The 14889-nt window shown below is 42.7% G+C and overlaps 1 protein-coding gene across 2 annotated transcripts in view; it reads left to right on the forward strand.

The window, feature by feature from the left end:
* Positions 1–6779: 6779 nt before the first annotated feature.
* Positions 6780–14889, forward strand: part of LOC143959422 (uncharacterized) — a 39921-nt gene continuing 31811 nt past the window's right edge. Inside the window, exon 1 of one of the 2 annotated variants that reach the window (XM_077468072.1) lies at positions 6780–6926. In XM_077468072.1, the coding sequence (XP_077324198.1) occupies positions 6912–6926 (15 nt within the window). In that variant the 5' untranslated portion in view covers positions 6780–6911. Of the gene's footprint in view, positions 6927–12808; positions 12957–14889 lie in introns of those variants that run through there. The other variant, XM_077468073.1, reaches the window with a different exon arrangement.

The raw sequence follows: 14889 nt of genomic DNA on the forward strand, positions 1-14889 counted from the left end.
CCTTTTTCTGTCTTAGAAGAATTCTATTATAACACCAGATCCAATCAGCACTGTCAAACTATCAGCTAAACTTAGAGTGTATCTAAACTGAAAACCAAAAATGTTTTATATTGCAGCTTACTAGTGTCTCCTGTGGAGGCTGCAGCTGTTTCCTTTTTTAACTACTTCCCACCTGGCCAATGTACATATACGGCTGGGTGGGAGCTCTCTACTTCTGAGTGGACGTTCCTGAACATCCATCAGAAGTAGGGAAATCGAGCGCGCGCATGCCCGCGCAGCGGCGCGATCCCGATGCGCCCGTGTTACCCGGACACGGCGCATCTCGGATCGGCAGGAGGGCTCTGTGATTGGCCCTCCTGATCACATGATGGCCGTGTCAAATCACGGCCGTCATGTGATGTAAACAAATAGCCGGTTGCTAGGCAATCGGCGGCTCCTCTCCTCACAGGGAAGTCGTCGCTGAGGAGAGGAGAGCAGATCGCTGCAGCCAGCTGATCAGTGAGTATGTGCTGTTTTTTACAGCTTTTTACTCACTGATCACCAGTCTAGTGAAAACACACATCACACAGTATAAACACAATTTCCCCAAAACACACATGTCCCCAATAATAAAAACACATGTCCCCCACATATGTCCCAATGATTATCTGCACACATATGTACATGATCATTTGCGTACATATGTCTGTGATCACACAAACCAATTATTATACACTTAACCAATTTTTTTTTTTACCAAAGACATGTAGCAGAATAAATTTTGGCTTAAATTTATGACAAAATTCGATTTTATTGGATTTCTTTTAAAATAGTAGAAAATTATTGTTTTTTTTTTTTTTCAAAATTTCCATTCTTTTTTTGCTTATCTAAAAAAAAAAAAAAAATGTAATCATGAATAAATACCACCAAAAGAAAGCTCTATTTATGTGAACAACATTTTTTTTTCTTTATTTCCTCTCTTTTTTCACTTATATCTCAAAAAAAAAAAATGAGTCGTTCATGAATAACACCAAAATAAAGCTCTATTTCTGCTAACAAAATGATAACAATTTAATTTGGGTACAGCGTAGCATGACCGCGCAATTGTCATTGAAATTGCGAGAACGCTGAAATCTGAAAATTGGGCTGGGAAGGAAGGGGGTGAAAGTGCCCTGTATTGTAGTGGTTAAGATACTTTTGCTTTATTTTCACCTGGTGATCCTGCAGATAACACACTTCCTATTCCTGGGTGGCTGCACCGTACCTATGGAGGAAGCCATTCATCCTAGGCTTCTCTTTTGATCTGGACTACAAACCTGTTCACATCTCTTAATTTCCATTAACTACAAATTAGTAATTTACAGAACATGGTGCAGCTCACAGGCAAGGACAGTTCTTATCTTGGAAGAAAAAAATAGAAAATGCAACCATTACATTTAAGGATTGTAAACTACAACAAATTACTTTTCTTCTTCATTCATTGATGGACACTGCTCCAGTAATCTTGACCGTAGGGTTATTACGCCACCTTCAGAAGAGGACTAGGCAGAACATGTAATACATGTGAAAAACAACAGAACTTTACAGTTCCACCCAGGGGGCGGTCCCTCTGGTAATAACCCCTCAGCCTGCTTCTTGCAGCTCAGTTTTTTTCTGTCTAGTGAAGGAGAAGGACCTAGGCTACCTGCGGGACCATCGGTCCTGGGATTTTTTTCTGAATTTTTGCCTTTTGCACAAGATTTTAAGATCCTGTGTCTATCAACAGCTGGCTGGGTGACAGGCTGGATAATATAGATCCTTGTCTCCACAGCCTGGCCATCAAGCATGTGCAGACCCTAGCTACGTGCTGGGTCGGCCACGACATGCCTATCAGGCTCCAAGGGCGGCCGGTGAGCTCAGCGTTCGGGGGCACACATATGACCGGACTACCGATGTATTTGTCACAGTTTGCCGTGGCCAGCAGCCACCCCGTACTGCTCGGGTGTGGGTCTGTGATGGGATGCCCCCAGCTCGTCCGGTTGGCAAGTATAGCTCTTCCTGCCTTGGCGGGTTTGATCAGCTGGGCATTGCCTGGGAGGTCAATTGGGGGGGTCCCTCTCTTCTCTCCCTGTCCCTATTCCTCCCCCCCCCTGTGGAGGTTGCTACATGACTGGGCTACTGAGCAGTGTGTGTACCTGAGCCAGGGGTCCTCCGGGGGGCTCTGATCCCTGATTGGGGGCTGCGCTGGTTGTCTGTGGTCTCTCTGCTGGTGTCTGTGGGCTCTGCATGTGCTGCTGCCATAGCGCTGTCTGCCACCATTATCTCTGTTCATTCACTGTGTACAGTTACTTGTTGGCCATTTTCTGTGAGTCTCTGTGGAAAGCATGGTCGCTGGCCATTTTTCCTGTGATTGTTCCTTATACAGGGCGGCCATTTTGTTGTAGCTTCAGCACGGTTTTTATCCTCAGCGCTGGTCCCTGTAACTCAGAACAGCGTGTTTTTTTTTGCTCTGGACACCTGGGAGCTGACACGGGCACCTATAACAGCACAGCACTCGGTCGGGGAGGTGAGTCCTGCATTGGGAGCCCCTCAGTCTGCAGCAGCTAGGAGGGTGGGATTGAGCACCTGTCCTAAGTCCCCAAGGGTGGCAGACAGGGTGGGTCAGCATGGTTTCAGAAACTGTTGTTTCTTCCCCAGGACTCCCTGCAATTGCAACCGGCTCATCTGCAAACAGTGCTGTGCCTTTGGACGTTTTTTCGGCCCCTGTCTCCCCGCCCCCCCCCCCGTCCTCCAGGGAGAGTTCTGACTCAGACTCTGGCACTGCAAGGACTGGCGGCCCCTGCTCTGATGTGTCAGAGGACGCTGACCAGGATCGATCAGAGAGTGAAGATGAGTCCGGGTCCGCGCAAGACAATCACAGCTGTGCGTGATACCCTGAAAATTCAGGATACAGCAGGATCCTCTGATGACGTTATAAAACCAAAGAAAACATGAATTAATTGATTAATAAATTAAAAACTCTAAATAGGTGAACAAACAAATGAGATCCCACAACCAAAATTGAGTGAGTAAATTAAATAAAATTGATTAAATAATCAATACCAATTATTGAAAATTTATAAGCATAAATGAGTAAAAATAGATGATTAAAAAAAATCTTGATAATAAAAGTTTATCTTGAGTAGAAAGTTCAAATAATAGTCCAAATGATAAGTGAATACGATGAATCATGCAATCTTCCGTCACCAATAAGTGTGGACCACCATAAAAAATGCACGCTTACCAGATGGCAAGCATTAACAGCTTGCATACAACACCCGACAGGGTCCCAGTGGCAGATCCCACGTTGGCAATTCAGAGGACAGCAGGTCAGGGACACACACCCCCAATGGTTAGCCGGGGAGACTCCCAATCATGGCGCAATAGTCACTCAGAAAGAAAAGCAAAGGGTGTTTCTTCATCCTATGACGAAACACGCGTCGGATGGCTAGGACGTGCTGACGTGTTCACGTTGGGATCCTGAGTGAACGGCGCTCGCTTGTCGGCCAGCATACATGCTGTTTTTACTTTGTTTGAAGTGTTTCTATTTACTATTTATTAAAGTGATAAGGGAAGTCCTTTTACTTTTCTTTCTGAGTGACTATTGCTCTATGATTGGGAGTCTCCCCTCCGGTGCGTCCGCCCTTGTCCCTGTGGGATCTGAAGCTGGTGTTATCGGCGCTTCAGAAACCGCTTTGGTATGGGGTGACTATAGATCAATCCAACCAATGGGCACTGGAACTCAATGGGAAAAATTCCTTCCAGAACGTAAAAATGCACAGAATTGGTATCCTCCAATCACAAAACAGGCCAAACTCCCAAGGATGAACATACGGGATGGAAAGATGAGGTCATATAGCGTAATTCCATAAAACAACTCAATTTATTAAAACAAATATCACATATGATATATAGGGGTGAGACAAATTTGGTCTTGGATTTGTGCACTTCGGTTAGTGAGATGGTGACTCCCCTGTTAGGGAGAACCGCTGGTTGTGGGTGAAGTTATGTTCCCTCCCCCCCCCCCCCCCCACCCCTCATTATGACACTGCTTGGGGACGTCCCTACGATCAAGATTACTGGAGCTGTGTCTGTCAATGAACGCAAGAGAAAAGGATTTTTGTACTCACTGTAAAATCCTTTTCTCTGAAGTTCATTCGTATTTTATCACTACGCCCAAGATGGTTTTACCTGAATACTGGTGTAACATGTTACTAAAGCTGTTAGACGGTCAGACTACGGAACTGTCTCATAGTTAGGTTGAATAAAGACACTAGTCCATCCAGTTCAACCTGAGTGAGTGTCTACAATTGCCCCTATCCCTGTACATTGCACACTCACGTAAGTCCCTACCCTCAAGGAGCCCACAATCCAAGGTCCCCATTCATATACTGGGGTTATTTTTGGACACAGGCCAATTAACCTACCTGCATGTCTTTAAATTGTGGGAGGAAACCAGAGTACCCGGAGGAAACCCATGCAGGCACAGGGAGAACATGCAAACTCCAGGCAGGTAGTGTTGTGGTTGGGATTCGAACCAGCGACCCTTCTTACTGCTTGGTGAGAGTGCTAACCACTACACCACTGTGCTGTCTTATCAGGATTCAGTCTGACAAGGCCACGGCTGTGGCTTACACCAATCACCAGGGGGGCACAAGAAGTCGTGCAGCCCAATAAGAGGAATAATGTTCTAGCTTGGGCAGAACACAGCATTCCTTGCCTATCAGCCATTTTCATTCCAGGAATAGAGAATTGGCCTATTTGAGTCGCCAACAATTATTTCCAGGACAATGATCTCTTCACCGCAACATCTTCCTAGCGATATGTCTCAGAGATGGGGTATTCCGGACATGGACCTATTCGCGTCCAGATTCAACAACAAAGTCGACAACTTTGTGTTGAGAACAAGGAAACTGCTAGCAGGCGGAACAGATGCATTAGTCTTCCCATGGGAGCAGTTTTCACTGATCTATGCGTTTCCTCCAGTTTTGCTACTTGCACGCCTTCTTCGCAGGATCAAGCAGGAACGAAAGGAGGTGATTCTGGTGGCCCCAGTGGGTCCCAGAAGATCTTGATTTACCGAGATCATAAAGATGGCAGTAGGAGTCCTTCAGAAACTGCCATTATAGCCAGACCTTCTCGCACAAGGTCATCCTACCTTACAGATGAAAAATTTAACAGGTTTGACTGTTGAATCCAACTTTATAAAGGATCATGGGTAGTGTCTACTTTGATTAATGTCAGGAAGCCGGCTTCCAGAATCATTTACTATAGAGTCTGAAAGGCATGTGTTTCTTGGTGTGGATCCAGGGGTTGGCACCCCAGGAAGTATGTCATAGGCAGGATCCCTGATTTCCTGCAAATGGGAGCTGAAATTAGGCTGGCCTTGGCTTCTATCAAAAGCCAGATCCCGGCTTTTTCAGTGTTTATTTTCAATGGCCTCTTGCTTCCCACTCTTTGTGCATAGCTTATTCAGGGGGTAACACAGATTAATCCCCCTATCAAGGCACCTCTAAATCCTTGGGATTTAAAATTGGTCTTATCGGTTTCACAGAATCAGCCATTTGAGCCTTTACGAGAAATTCCCTTGGTTCTTTTTCACAAGAAATATAATCTTTCTGGTGCCAGTCCTTCTGCTAGAAGAGTATTGGAACTAGTGGTTCTGTAATGTAAAGAGCCATATTTGATCATGCATCCTGAATTCCTACCAAAAGTGGTAACAGGTTTTCATTTAAACCAAGATATTATTCTTCCTTCTTTTCTTCCCAGAGCCTCAATCTAGGGAAGAGAAGGCACTACATTACCTTAATGTAGTAAGAGCGATCAGAGTCTATTTAAAGGTGACCGCTCAGGTTCGCAAAACACATGTTTTGTTTGTACTGCCAGAGGGTCCAAAATGTAGCGTCAAAATCCACTATTTTCCTAATGGATTTGTTAAGTGATTGTTCAAGCTTCAGCTTAAAGAACAAAGTTCTTCTTTCTTATGTTAGCGCACACTCATCTAGGGCGATTAGTGCCTCTTGGGTGGTGCATCATCAGGCCTCTATGGCTCAGATCTGTAAGGCCGTGACATCAGTTCATACATTTATCAGATTTCATCAGCTCAACATTAAAGGCCTTTGGGAGCAGTATACTGCAGGCTGCAGTATGAGTCCTCTGGCCTCTTGTTTTTTGTTGCGTCTCCCTCCCTTCAGTTGCCATTGCTATGGGACATCCCACATAGTAAGTACTATGGCTCTGTGTCCCCTGATGTAATAAAAGAAAACAGGATATTTTTATAACAGCTTACCTGTAAAATCCCTTTCTTTGATGTACATCAGGGGACACAGAGGTCCCTCCCTTCTTGGGATACACTTGTATTGCTTGGCTACAAAACTGAGGACCCCCAGTAGTGGGAGGGGTTATATAGGGAGTACACTTCTTGCCTTAGAGCGTGCCAGTGTCCATCACCTATCAGTGGCCCTATAACCCACATAATAAGTACTATGGCTCTGTGTCCCCTGATGTACATCAAAGAAAAGGTAAGCGGTTATAAAAATCCTGTTTTTTTTAATTAGTAAAATTATAGTTTTGCCTTTAAAAATAATAGCTTTGCTATTAATTCCTAAATGGCTGTTGCAATTTCTAAATCTATCAGTGTCCCATCCACTACACCCAGAAGAGTTAAGTGATAAGCCCTTTTAAGTGCTGGCTAGTGGTGTTAAATTCTATATCAGTGGCAAGATATTGCTGATGTGGTAATCTTTTACTGGAAGTGTGAGCATATACCAGGGATATCTCCGTTTTTTATTGTTTATGAAGTTTGATCTCTAACAAACTCATAAATTGGGATCCTTGTGCAACTATTCGCTACTTTCTAACTATTAAGAAATCCTAGCATCCTCATATGAATTCAGAGACACACAGAGCCAGACATGTCGCTGGAATCGGTGAGTAGATGGAATATTATTTATTTTGCTTATAAAGTATTACTGCTGTTGATAAGTATATGAACCTATGTCTTTGGCTCCAGTATGTTTGCTTTGCCCAGCTTGGTTCCAGTACTGTAAACAGGTACTTCTTTTAAACACTTCAGCCCCGGAAGATTTGGCTGCTTAATGACCAGACCATTTTTTGCGATACGGCACTGTCGCTTTAACTGACAATTACGTGGTCGTGCAGCACTGTACCCAAACAAAATTGACGTCCTTTCTTTCCCACAAATAGAGCTTTCTTTTGATGGTATTCGATCATCTCTGTGGTTTTTATTTTTGTTCTATAAATAAGAGCGACAATTTTGAAAAAAAAAAAACACAATACCTTTTACTTTTTGCTATAATAAATATCCCACATTAAAAAAAATTATTTTCCTCAGTTTAGGCCAATACGTATTCTATATATTTTTTTAAAAAACGAGGAGTGATTACCACCAAAAGAAAGCTCTGTTTGTGCGAAAAAAAGAACATAAATTTTGTTTGGGAGCCACGTCGCACAACCGGAAAAAAAAAAAAAAACCCAGGAGTGATTAAATACCTCCAAAAGAAAGCTCTATTTGTATGAATAAAATTATAAAAATGTCACACGGTTAGTGTAGCTTGACCGTGCAATTGTCATTCAAAGTGTGACAGCGCTAAAAGCTGAAAAATAGCCTGGGCAGGAAGGGGGTATAAGTGCTCTGTATTGAGGTGGTTAACCATCTCAGCTCCGGAAGGTTTTACCTCCTTCGTGACCAGACCATTTTTTTTGCTATTCAGCACTATACTCCTTTAACTGGCCTCCTATCTTATTTCTTGAGGCCCCTAAAATGCCAGGACGGTAAAAATTCAGACAGTCTAAAGCATTTAGTAAGTGGCATGGCAATTTTTATGAAGTTGCAATGTTTGTCACAATTCTTTGGAAAATTAAGATTTTTATTTTTTCCCCCATTTTTCACACACTGCCACCAGTGCAGTACAGAGTCATAATCTGACTGGTGATCAGGGATACTGACAGGTTGCAGTATGTTAAAAAAAAAAAATTGTAAATCATTTTTTAAACTTTTTTAATTGATCTTTTTTTATAATTTTTTTTTTTTTACATTTTATCTTTTATACTCAACAGAGTAGTTCAGTGTCACTATAGTAACACTGCACTACTCTGAGGGGGTTTGATCAGGGTTTTTTTTTTCCCCTCACTAAATGTTCGCGTTCAGTTCACGTTCAGTTCATGTTCTGTTCATGTTTTGAACTGTCATGAATGGGTTATAACAGTTGTGATTACTAGTGATCTGTAATTGGCTACAGATAATAACATGATACATGGTGCTGTGATTAGCCCAGGTACCACACATCACTCAATAGAAAGTACAGGATGATGCACACGCATCAGCTGCTTTATTAGGTACACCCATTCAATTGCTTGGTAACATAAATTGCTAATCAGCCAATCATATGGCATCAACTCAATGCATTTAGGCATCTAGACATAGTGAAGACAACTTGCTGAAGTTCAAACCAAGCATCAGAATGGGGAAGAAAGGGGATTTAAGTGACTTGGAACCTGCCAGATAGGCTGGTCAGAGTGTTTTAAAAACTGCTGATCAACTGTGATTTTCACACACAACCATCTCTAGGATTTACAGAGAATGGTCTGAAAAAGAGAAAATATTCAGTGAGCGGCATTTGTGTGGACAAAAATGCCATGTTGATCTCAGAGGTCAGACTGGTTTGAGATGATAGAAAGGCAACAGTAAATCAAATAACCAAGGTATGCAGAATGCCATCTCCGAGTGCACAATACATCAAATCTTGAAACAGATGGGTTACAGCAGCAGAAGACCACACCAGGTGCCACTCCTGTCAGCTAAGAATAGGAAATTGAGGCTACAATTCGCAGAGGCTCACCAAAATTGGACAATAGAAGATTGGAAAAACATTGCCTGGTCTGATGAGTCTCCATTTCAGCTGCGATATTCAGATTGTAGGGTCAGAATAAACAATATGAAAGCATGGATCCATCCTTCCTTGTATCAACAGTTGAGGCTGCTGGTGGTGTAATGGTGTGGGTGATATTTTCTTGGCACACTTTGGGCCCCTCAGTACCAATTGAGCAGCATTCAAATGCCACGGCCTTCCTGAGTATTGTTGCTGTCCATGTCCATCCCTTTATGACTACAGTGTACCTGTCTTCTGATGGCTTCTTCCAGCAGGATAATTCACCATGTCACAAAGCTCAAATCATCTCGCCATTGGTTTCTTGAACATGACAATGAGATCACTGTACTCCAATGGCCTCCACAGTCACCAGATCTTAATCCAATATAGCACCTTTGGGCTGTGGCGGAAGATTAGTAAAGGAGATTCCCATCATAGATGTGCAGACGACAAATTTACAGCAACTGCGTGATGCTATCATTCACCTTGTTGAATCTATGCCACAAAGAATTAAGGCAGCTCTGAAGGCAAAAGGGGGTGCAACGTGGTAGTAGCAAGGTTTATCTAATAAAGTGGCTGGTGAGTGTACATGTACATGATCCAGTAGTAGTAAATATACCCTGGGCAGTTGACAAGTAGTTAGACACACTTTTTTCTTTGTAAATGTCAGTTTTTCTGCAGTATACAACATACATTGCACAGTGGAATACTTTTAATTTAATAGAATTTAGCATTTTTAATGTTGCACATTAAGCATTATTACAATAAAGTATTGTGCATAAAATACATGTTCACTAGGACAGTGGACAGCCCTCCACGCCATTTGTTTCACAACCACTGTGATTTTAACCCTTTGAATTCAGTGAGGTCCAGTTTTGGCACCCGAACTTTAGTAGCATTCACTAACTTGTCTGAAACCAGGTATGTTCCGTTAATCACTATCAATAGGGATTACATCATTAGAAGTTTCATAAACAGATAAATATATTATCTATGAACTGCCTTCTACATTCCACACTATTTTCACTGACACACCACATCAGGTGCTTTCCCAGCAATAACTGCTCCCTCCGGTAGAATCTGTGTTAGTACAAAGATGTGTCATACTAAAACAATAATGCATATGGCACTTCTTAACCAGGTGAAAAATACCTGAAGTGGGGTCCTATATCTGATAAAACTCCACAGTCTAGGTGCAATGTACACCCCTTCCACATCTACCTCTTGCATCCTCAGACAATTTATCACAGTATGTGTACAATTATCCTGGATACAGGCAAAAACTTGTGATTTACTGATTGAGGGCAGTGATGAGCTGAACATACTTCAGATTGAGGCAGGTTCAACCAGCATTGCTAAAGGGTTCCAAATTCTATTTAAAGCAATGAAGCTAATTGTTAAAAAAAAACAGGTCTGACCATTTTATGAGAGCTAATAGGCATGGAATTGTGAAACAAATGGCACTGGGGGCTGAGCCTTGCCCTGTGGGACATACCAAAGCAAAAGATTCTGTTTGGCGGAGAGCACTGGTTTTCGTAATGCCTAAAATGAATCATTAAAAAATGCAAAACTGCATTAAGTTACATGCCTGAGAGAAATCTTAACCTTAAGTTATTAAAACCAAAAAATAAGTGTAGCAAACCCCCGGAGGAGCTGCTGGTGGATACAGTCCTATTTCCCCACTTAGAGCACACACAGCCAGGCACCCAGCAGTTTCTCACACTTCCACTGGCTCCAAAGAACAGTCTAGGGGTTTCTTTTTCTTGGGGGTTTTATTGAGAAAGAAGAACTGGGATAGGGAGAGGAAGCATAGGACACCCCAATATTCTGTAGAACGAAATCATTAGCACTGGGGTTTCTTACATGGATCATCGATTGCCTCCTGCCAATATCCATTAGGTTTTTCCTAGTGAGGGAGAGATAGACCTACACCACCATAGGATAGCTGTACTCTTTCCCACCAATACCCTCCTGGCTCTCTCCAGTGAGTGTCTCCAGACCCAACTTGATCCCTGGACTTGCAAATAGGCCCCCAAGCCAAGCCTAGCTGGGACCTCAGTGTCTTCCTAATGGATTCTTCTAGAATCCTGCATCGGGGTCTTCTCTAGCATTGAACTTGACTGGAGTCTCATAAATATTCAGTCTGCATGACCTCCACCCACTATGATTGAGCAGCCTTAATTAATCGACCCCTGTTCCTCTGATTACAGTGGAGCCAGTTAAATTTCCCTTGCAGCCCACTCTAATTCTAGGAGGGTGCTACATATGCAAATGCACACCCAACAGCTGCCTCCAGGCATACTTAAAGCCCAACTCTGAGCAACAAAAAATAACCCCCTACAGTGGGGATGAGCCTGCACTGCAAGGGATACTTTGCTTGTTTTTGTTTAAGGAAACAAAAAATAAATATTTCCTTATCCTTTGCTCCTCCCTGCGGCTACTTTTTCCCCACACTCCAGTGGCCTAGGTAGGATCCTGATATCATCAAGATAAAAGCAGGGTCCTTGGTCCTGAATTGAATATGATAATGAATAGGAACAGTCTACCGCCAGAGTGTGGGGGAGCACCATCTGCCAAAGCAGAGAATCAGGTAAGTAGACAAGGCAAGGAAGGTTTTAGTCACCTGGACCTGGTTGGGCTTTATTATGTCTTGCAATGCTCTCCTGTTCACCTCTGCTGAGACCCACTTTCAATCTGACAGCAAAAATGCAGATGTACCAGCTGTTTCAAGTTATTACATTTTTTTTCCACTTTTATAATTAGTAGTAACAATATAGCAGTTCTGTTGCGTTGCATCATGGCAGCTGTTACTCCAGACCACAGGCTTGTTCTGTGTTATCTGGGCCTACATTTAGCTGCAGAAAACCTTTATTTAAAAAAAAAAAAATGTTTCACATTTTTAAATTCTGTAGCATCCTATGGACCATTAACATAATTAGGGGTATGTTTATAAAGCAGTAAATGTGACAATCATCAAAAATTCAGTGCATTTTGATCTTTGTGATGCATTTGTATTAACCACTTGCCGACAGCACTATAGCTGATTGACAACTACAGCGCGGCCGGCTAGTTCTGGGAGGCTGTTGTATGAAGGCCTTCCATGCCTCAGCTTCTCGCGCACCCCCTGGTTTTGCGCACCCAGAAGTGTCTGTGATCGCTTCACGGATTGGGGTAAAAAATAAATCACAGCAGCCCTTTATCACGTGATCACTTTGTCCAACACCGGACCCATCGCTGCTGCGATGTTTCTCTCCTTTCCGCGCATGCTGTATCAGTATGAGGAGAGAGATACACCACAGAATCGTGAGTTTGCATGATCCCCAGTGCCATCACAGCCCTTACAGTGCCATCACAATGACAACAGTGCCATTAATGCCCCTACAGTGTCATTAGTGCCACTACATTGCTCATCAGTACCACTACTGAGAAAGAAAGAGTTTTGGTGCTTTAAATAAGGCATAAGACCTGTAAGTCAAATGTCTCCACCCCTATTAATATAGCAAAAAGAAAAAGGTTGGGACTTTAAATGAAGCATGCAGCAGGGAAGCAAAAAGGACACTATGCACTGATAACAATGTATTTATTCCATGTAACAATGCATATACTCATGACACACATGTAAGTATAAAATGGTATCAAAAGAATGTTATCCTATATTTACAGATAAACAAACATAGTAATAGTATAGGACTTTCAATATGCAAAATACATCAATCTATATTCTCATATAAAATAAAACCCAACATGATTAATGTTGGGAGAAACTGTCAAAACATTGGTAAGAGTCTATTAGGAATCCATGTTCTACACATCTGAATGTAGCATCTGAAAATTCATTGTGAACATCTGAATGTAGCATCTAAAATCTTGACCTGTTTCATGGAACTATATCCATTCATCAGGAGCAGATGGAAGGAGTATGTACAATGACCATGGATGTAACATATAATCATGGGCACTAAAGGTAAACTACGGACAGTATCTCTCCTGGGAGCTGAGGCATAGTAGACCGCAAGGATATACAGAACAGATGTACCCGGGAATAGAATCCCAAAGGAACAACAGATGGTACGTTGAACATAAGTGTGGGCATCTTGTGTTGCAGCATGAAATATGATGCAAAGAGGGCATGGTGTAACCAGAGCCAAGAGCTGAAAAAAAGCACTAGAGTGCTCATCAGTGCCCTACTGTGCCACTACAGTGCTCATCAGTGCTACTACAGTGACCATTAGGGATGAGCCGAACACCCCCTGGTTCGGTTCGCACCAGAACTTTCGAACGGACCCCAAATTCGTACAAACATTAGAACCCCATTGAAGTCTATGGGACTCGAACGTTCGAAATTAAAAGTGCTAATTTTAACGGCTAATATGCAAGATACTGTCCTAAAAAGGGTTTGGGGACCTGCCCCAGGGGACATGGGTCAATGCCTAAAATGTTTTTAAAAATGGCCATTTTGGCGGGAGCACTGATTTTAATGACGATTAAAGTGAAAAAAAAAAGTGAAATATTCCTTTAAATATGGTGCCTGGGGGGTGTCTGTAGTATGCCTGTGAAGTGCCACGTGTTTCCCGTGTTTAGAACAGTCCCTGCACAAAATGACATTAAACGGAAATAACACCATTTAAAACTGCTTGCAGTTTTAATGTTATATCTGGTTCCTGCAATATGGTTGAAAATCATTGAGAAAAATGGCATGGGTAGCCCTCCCTGCCCATTACCAGCCTATTTGGGTCTTGTACGCATATTAAGGGGAACCCTGTACCCATATTAAAAAAAGGAAATGCGTGTGGCCCCCAGGCCCTATATACTCAGAACAGCAGTATACAGGCGGTGCAAACAAGACAGGGACTGTGTAGGTTTGTTGTGTTAAGTTGAATCTGTTTGTAATTTTCAACTGGTACATTTTTAAAGTGTAGCTCCAGTCAAAAAAACTATTTTTAAGCTTTTTGGAAAACATAGGGAAGGGTTATCACCCCTCTATAATTTGTTTTGTCGTCCATCTTTTTTCATCTCACTTGCTGTTGTCTCCTTCCGTTTGCAAGTAGGAGATGTTTGTAAATTGGATGTTTGAAAGTAGGGGCCTGCCCTATATGCTCTGCAGAAATGGCAGAACAAGGTGTTGGTTTTGCCACAACATTGTAAGCCCTCAAAGTGACTCTTGGTGGGCGCTGGAGCGCCCTGCTGTGAACGATTATATCAAGAATTGTAATTACATGCCATTGTTGAACAGTGGTAGAAAAATTTACCTTTGGTGGTTGTGGTGCTGGTGCCACAACACTATAAGTCTTCACCGTTACTCTGGGTGGGCACAGGAAGGGGCCCTCCTGTGAAATATTATATCAAGAATTGTAATTACATGTCCCTGTTAAACAGGGGCAGAAAAATTTGGCCTTAGGCACTGGTGCTGGTGCCACCACACTGCAACCTCTCCCATATACTCTTGTTTGATTGCAGGAATTAGCCCTGCTGAAAGCATTGCATCAAAAATTGTACTTAAACGCCCCTGTTAAACAGGGGCAAAAAAATTGGGCCTTAGGCACTGGTGCTGGTGCCACCACACTGCAACCTCTGCCATATACTCTAGTTTTAATGCAGGAATTAGCCCTGCTGCAAAGCATTGCATAAAAAATTGTAATTAAACGCCCCTGTTAAACAGGGGCAGAAAAATTGGGCTGATGGCATCAACCAGAACCAGAAATTTTCTTCCAACATATCAGCGGAGGAGGAAGAGGATAGACAATCAACATAACAGGACAGTCACTCAGCATCAGCATAGGCAGTCTTGAAGGGATGTGATATTTCAAAAAAAATTATTCTGTTACATCAGCTTCAGGTGCTTGGTAGCTGTGGGTGATCCAAGACTGATTCATCTTGATGAAGGTCAGTCGATCAACTGATTCGGTGGACAGGCGCACCCTGTGATCGGTAACAAAGCCACCAGCAGCACTGAAGGTGCGTTCCAAAAAAACGCTGGATGCAGGACAGGCCAGTAGCTCAA

This window comes from Lithobates pipiens, unplaced genomic scaffold (genome assembly GCF_037356315.1).
Source record: "Lithobates pipiens isolate NorthernLeopardFrog02 unplaced genomic scaffold, aLitPip1_a1.2 Scaffold_74, whole genome shotgun sequence".
NCBI lineage: Eukaryota > Metazoa > Chordata > Amphibia > Anura > Ranidae > Lithobates > Lithobates pipiens.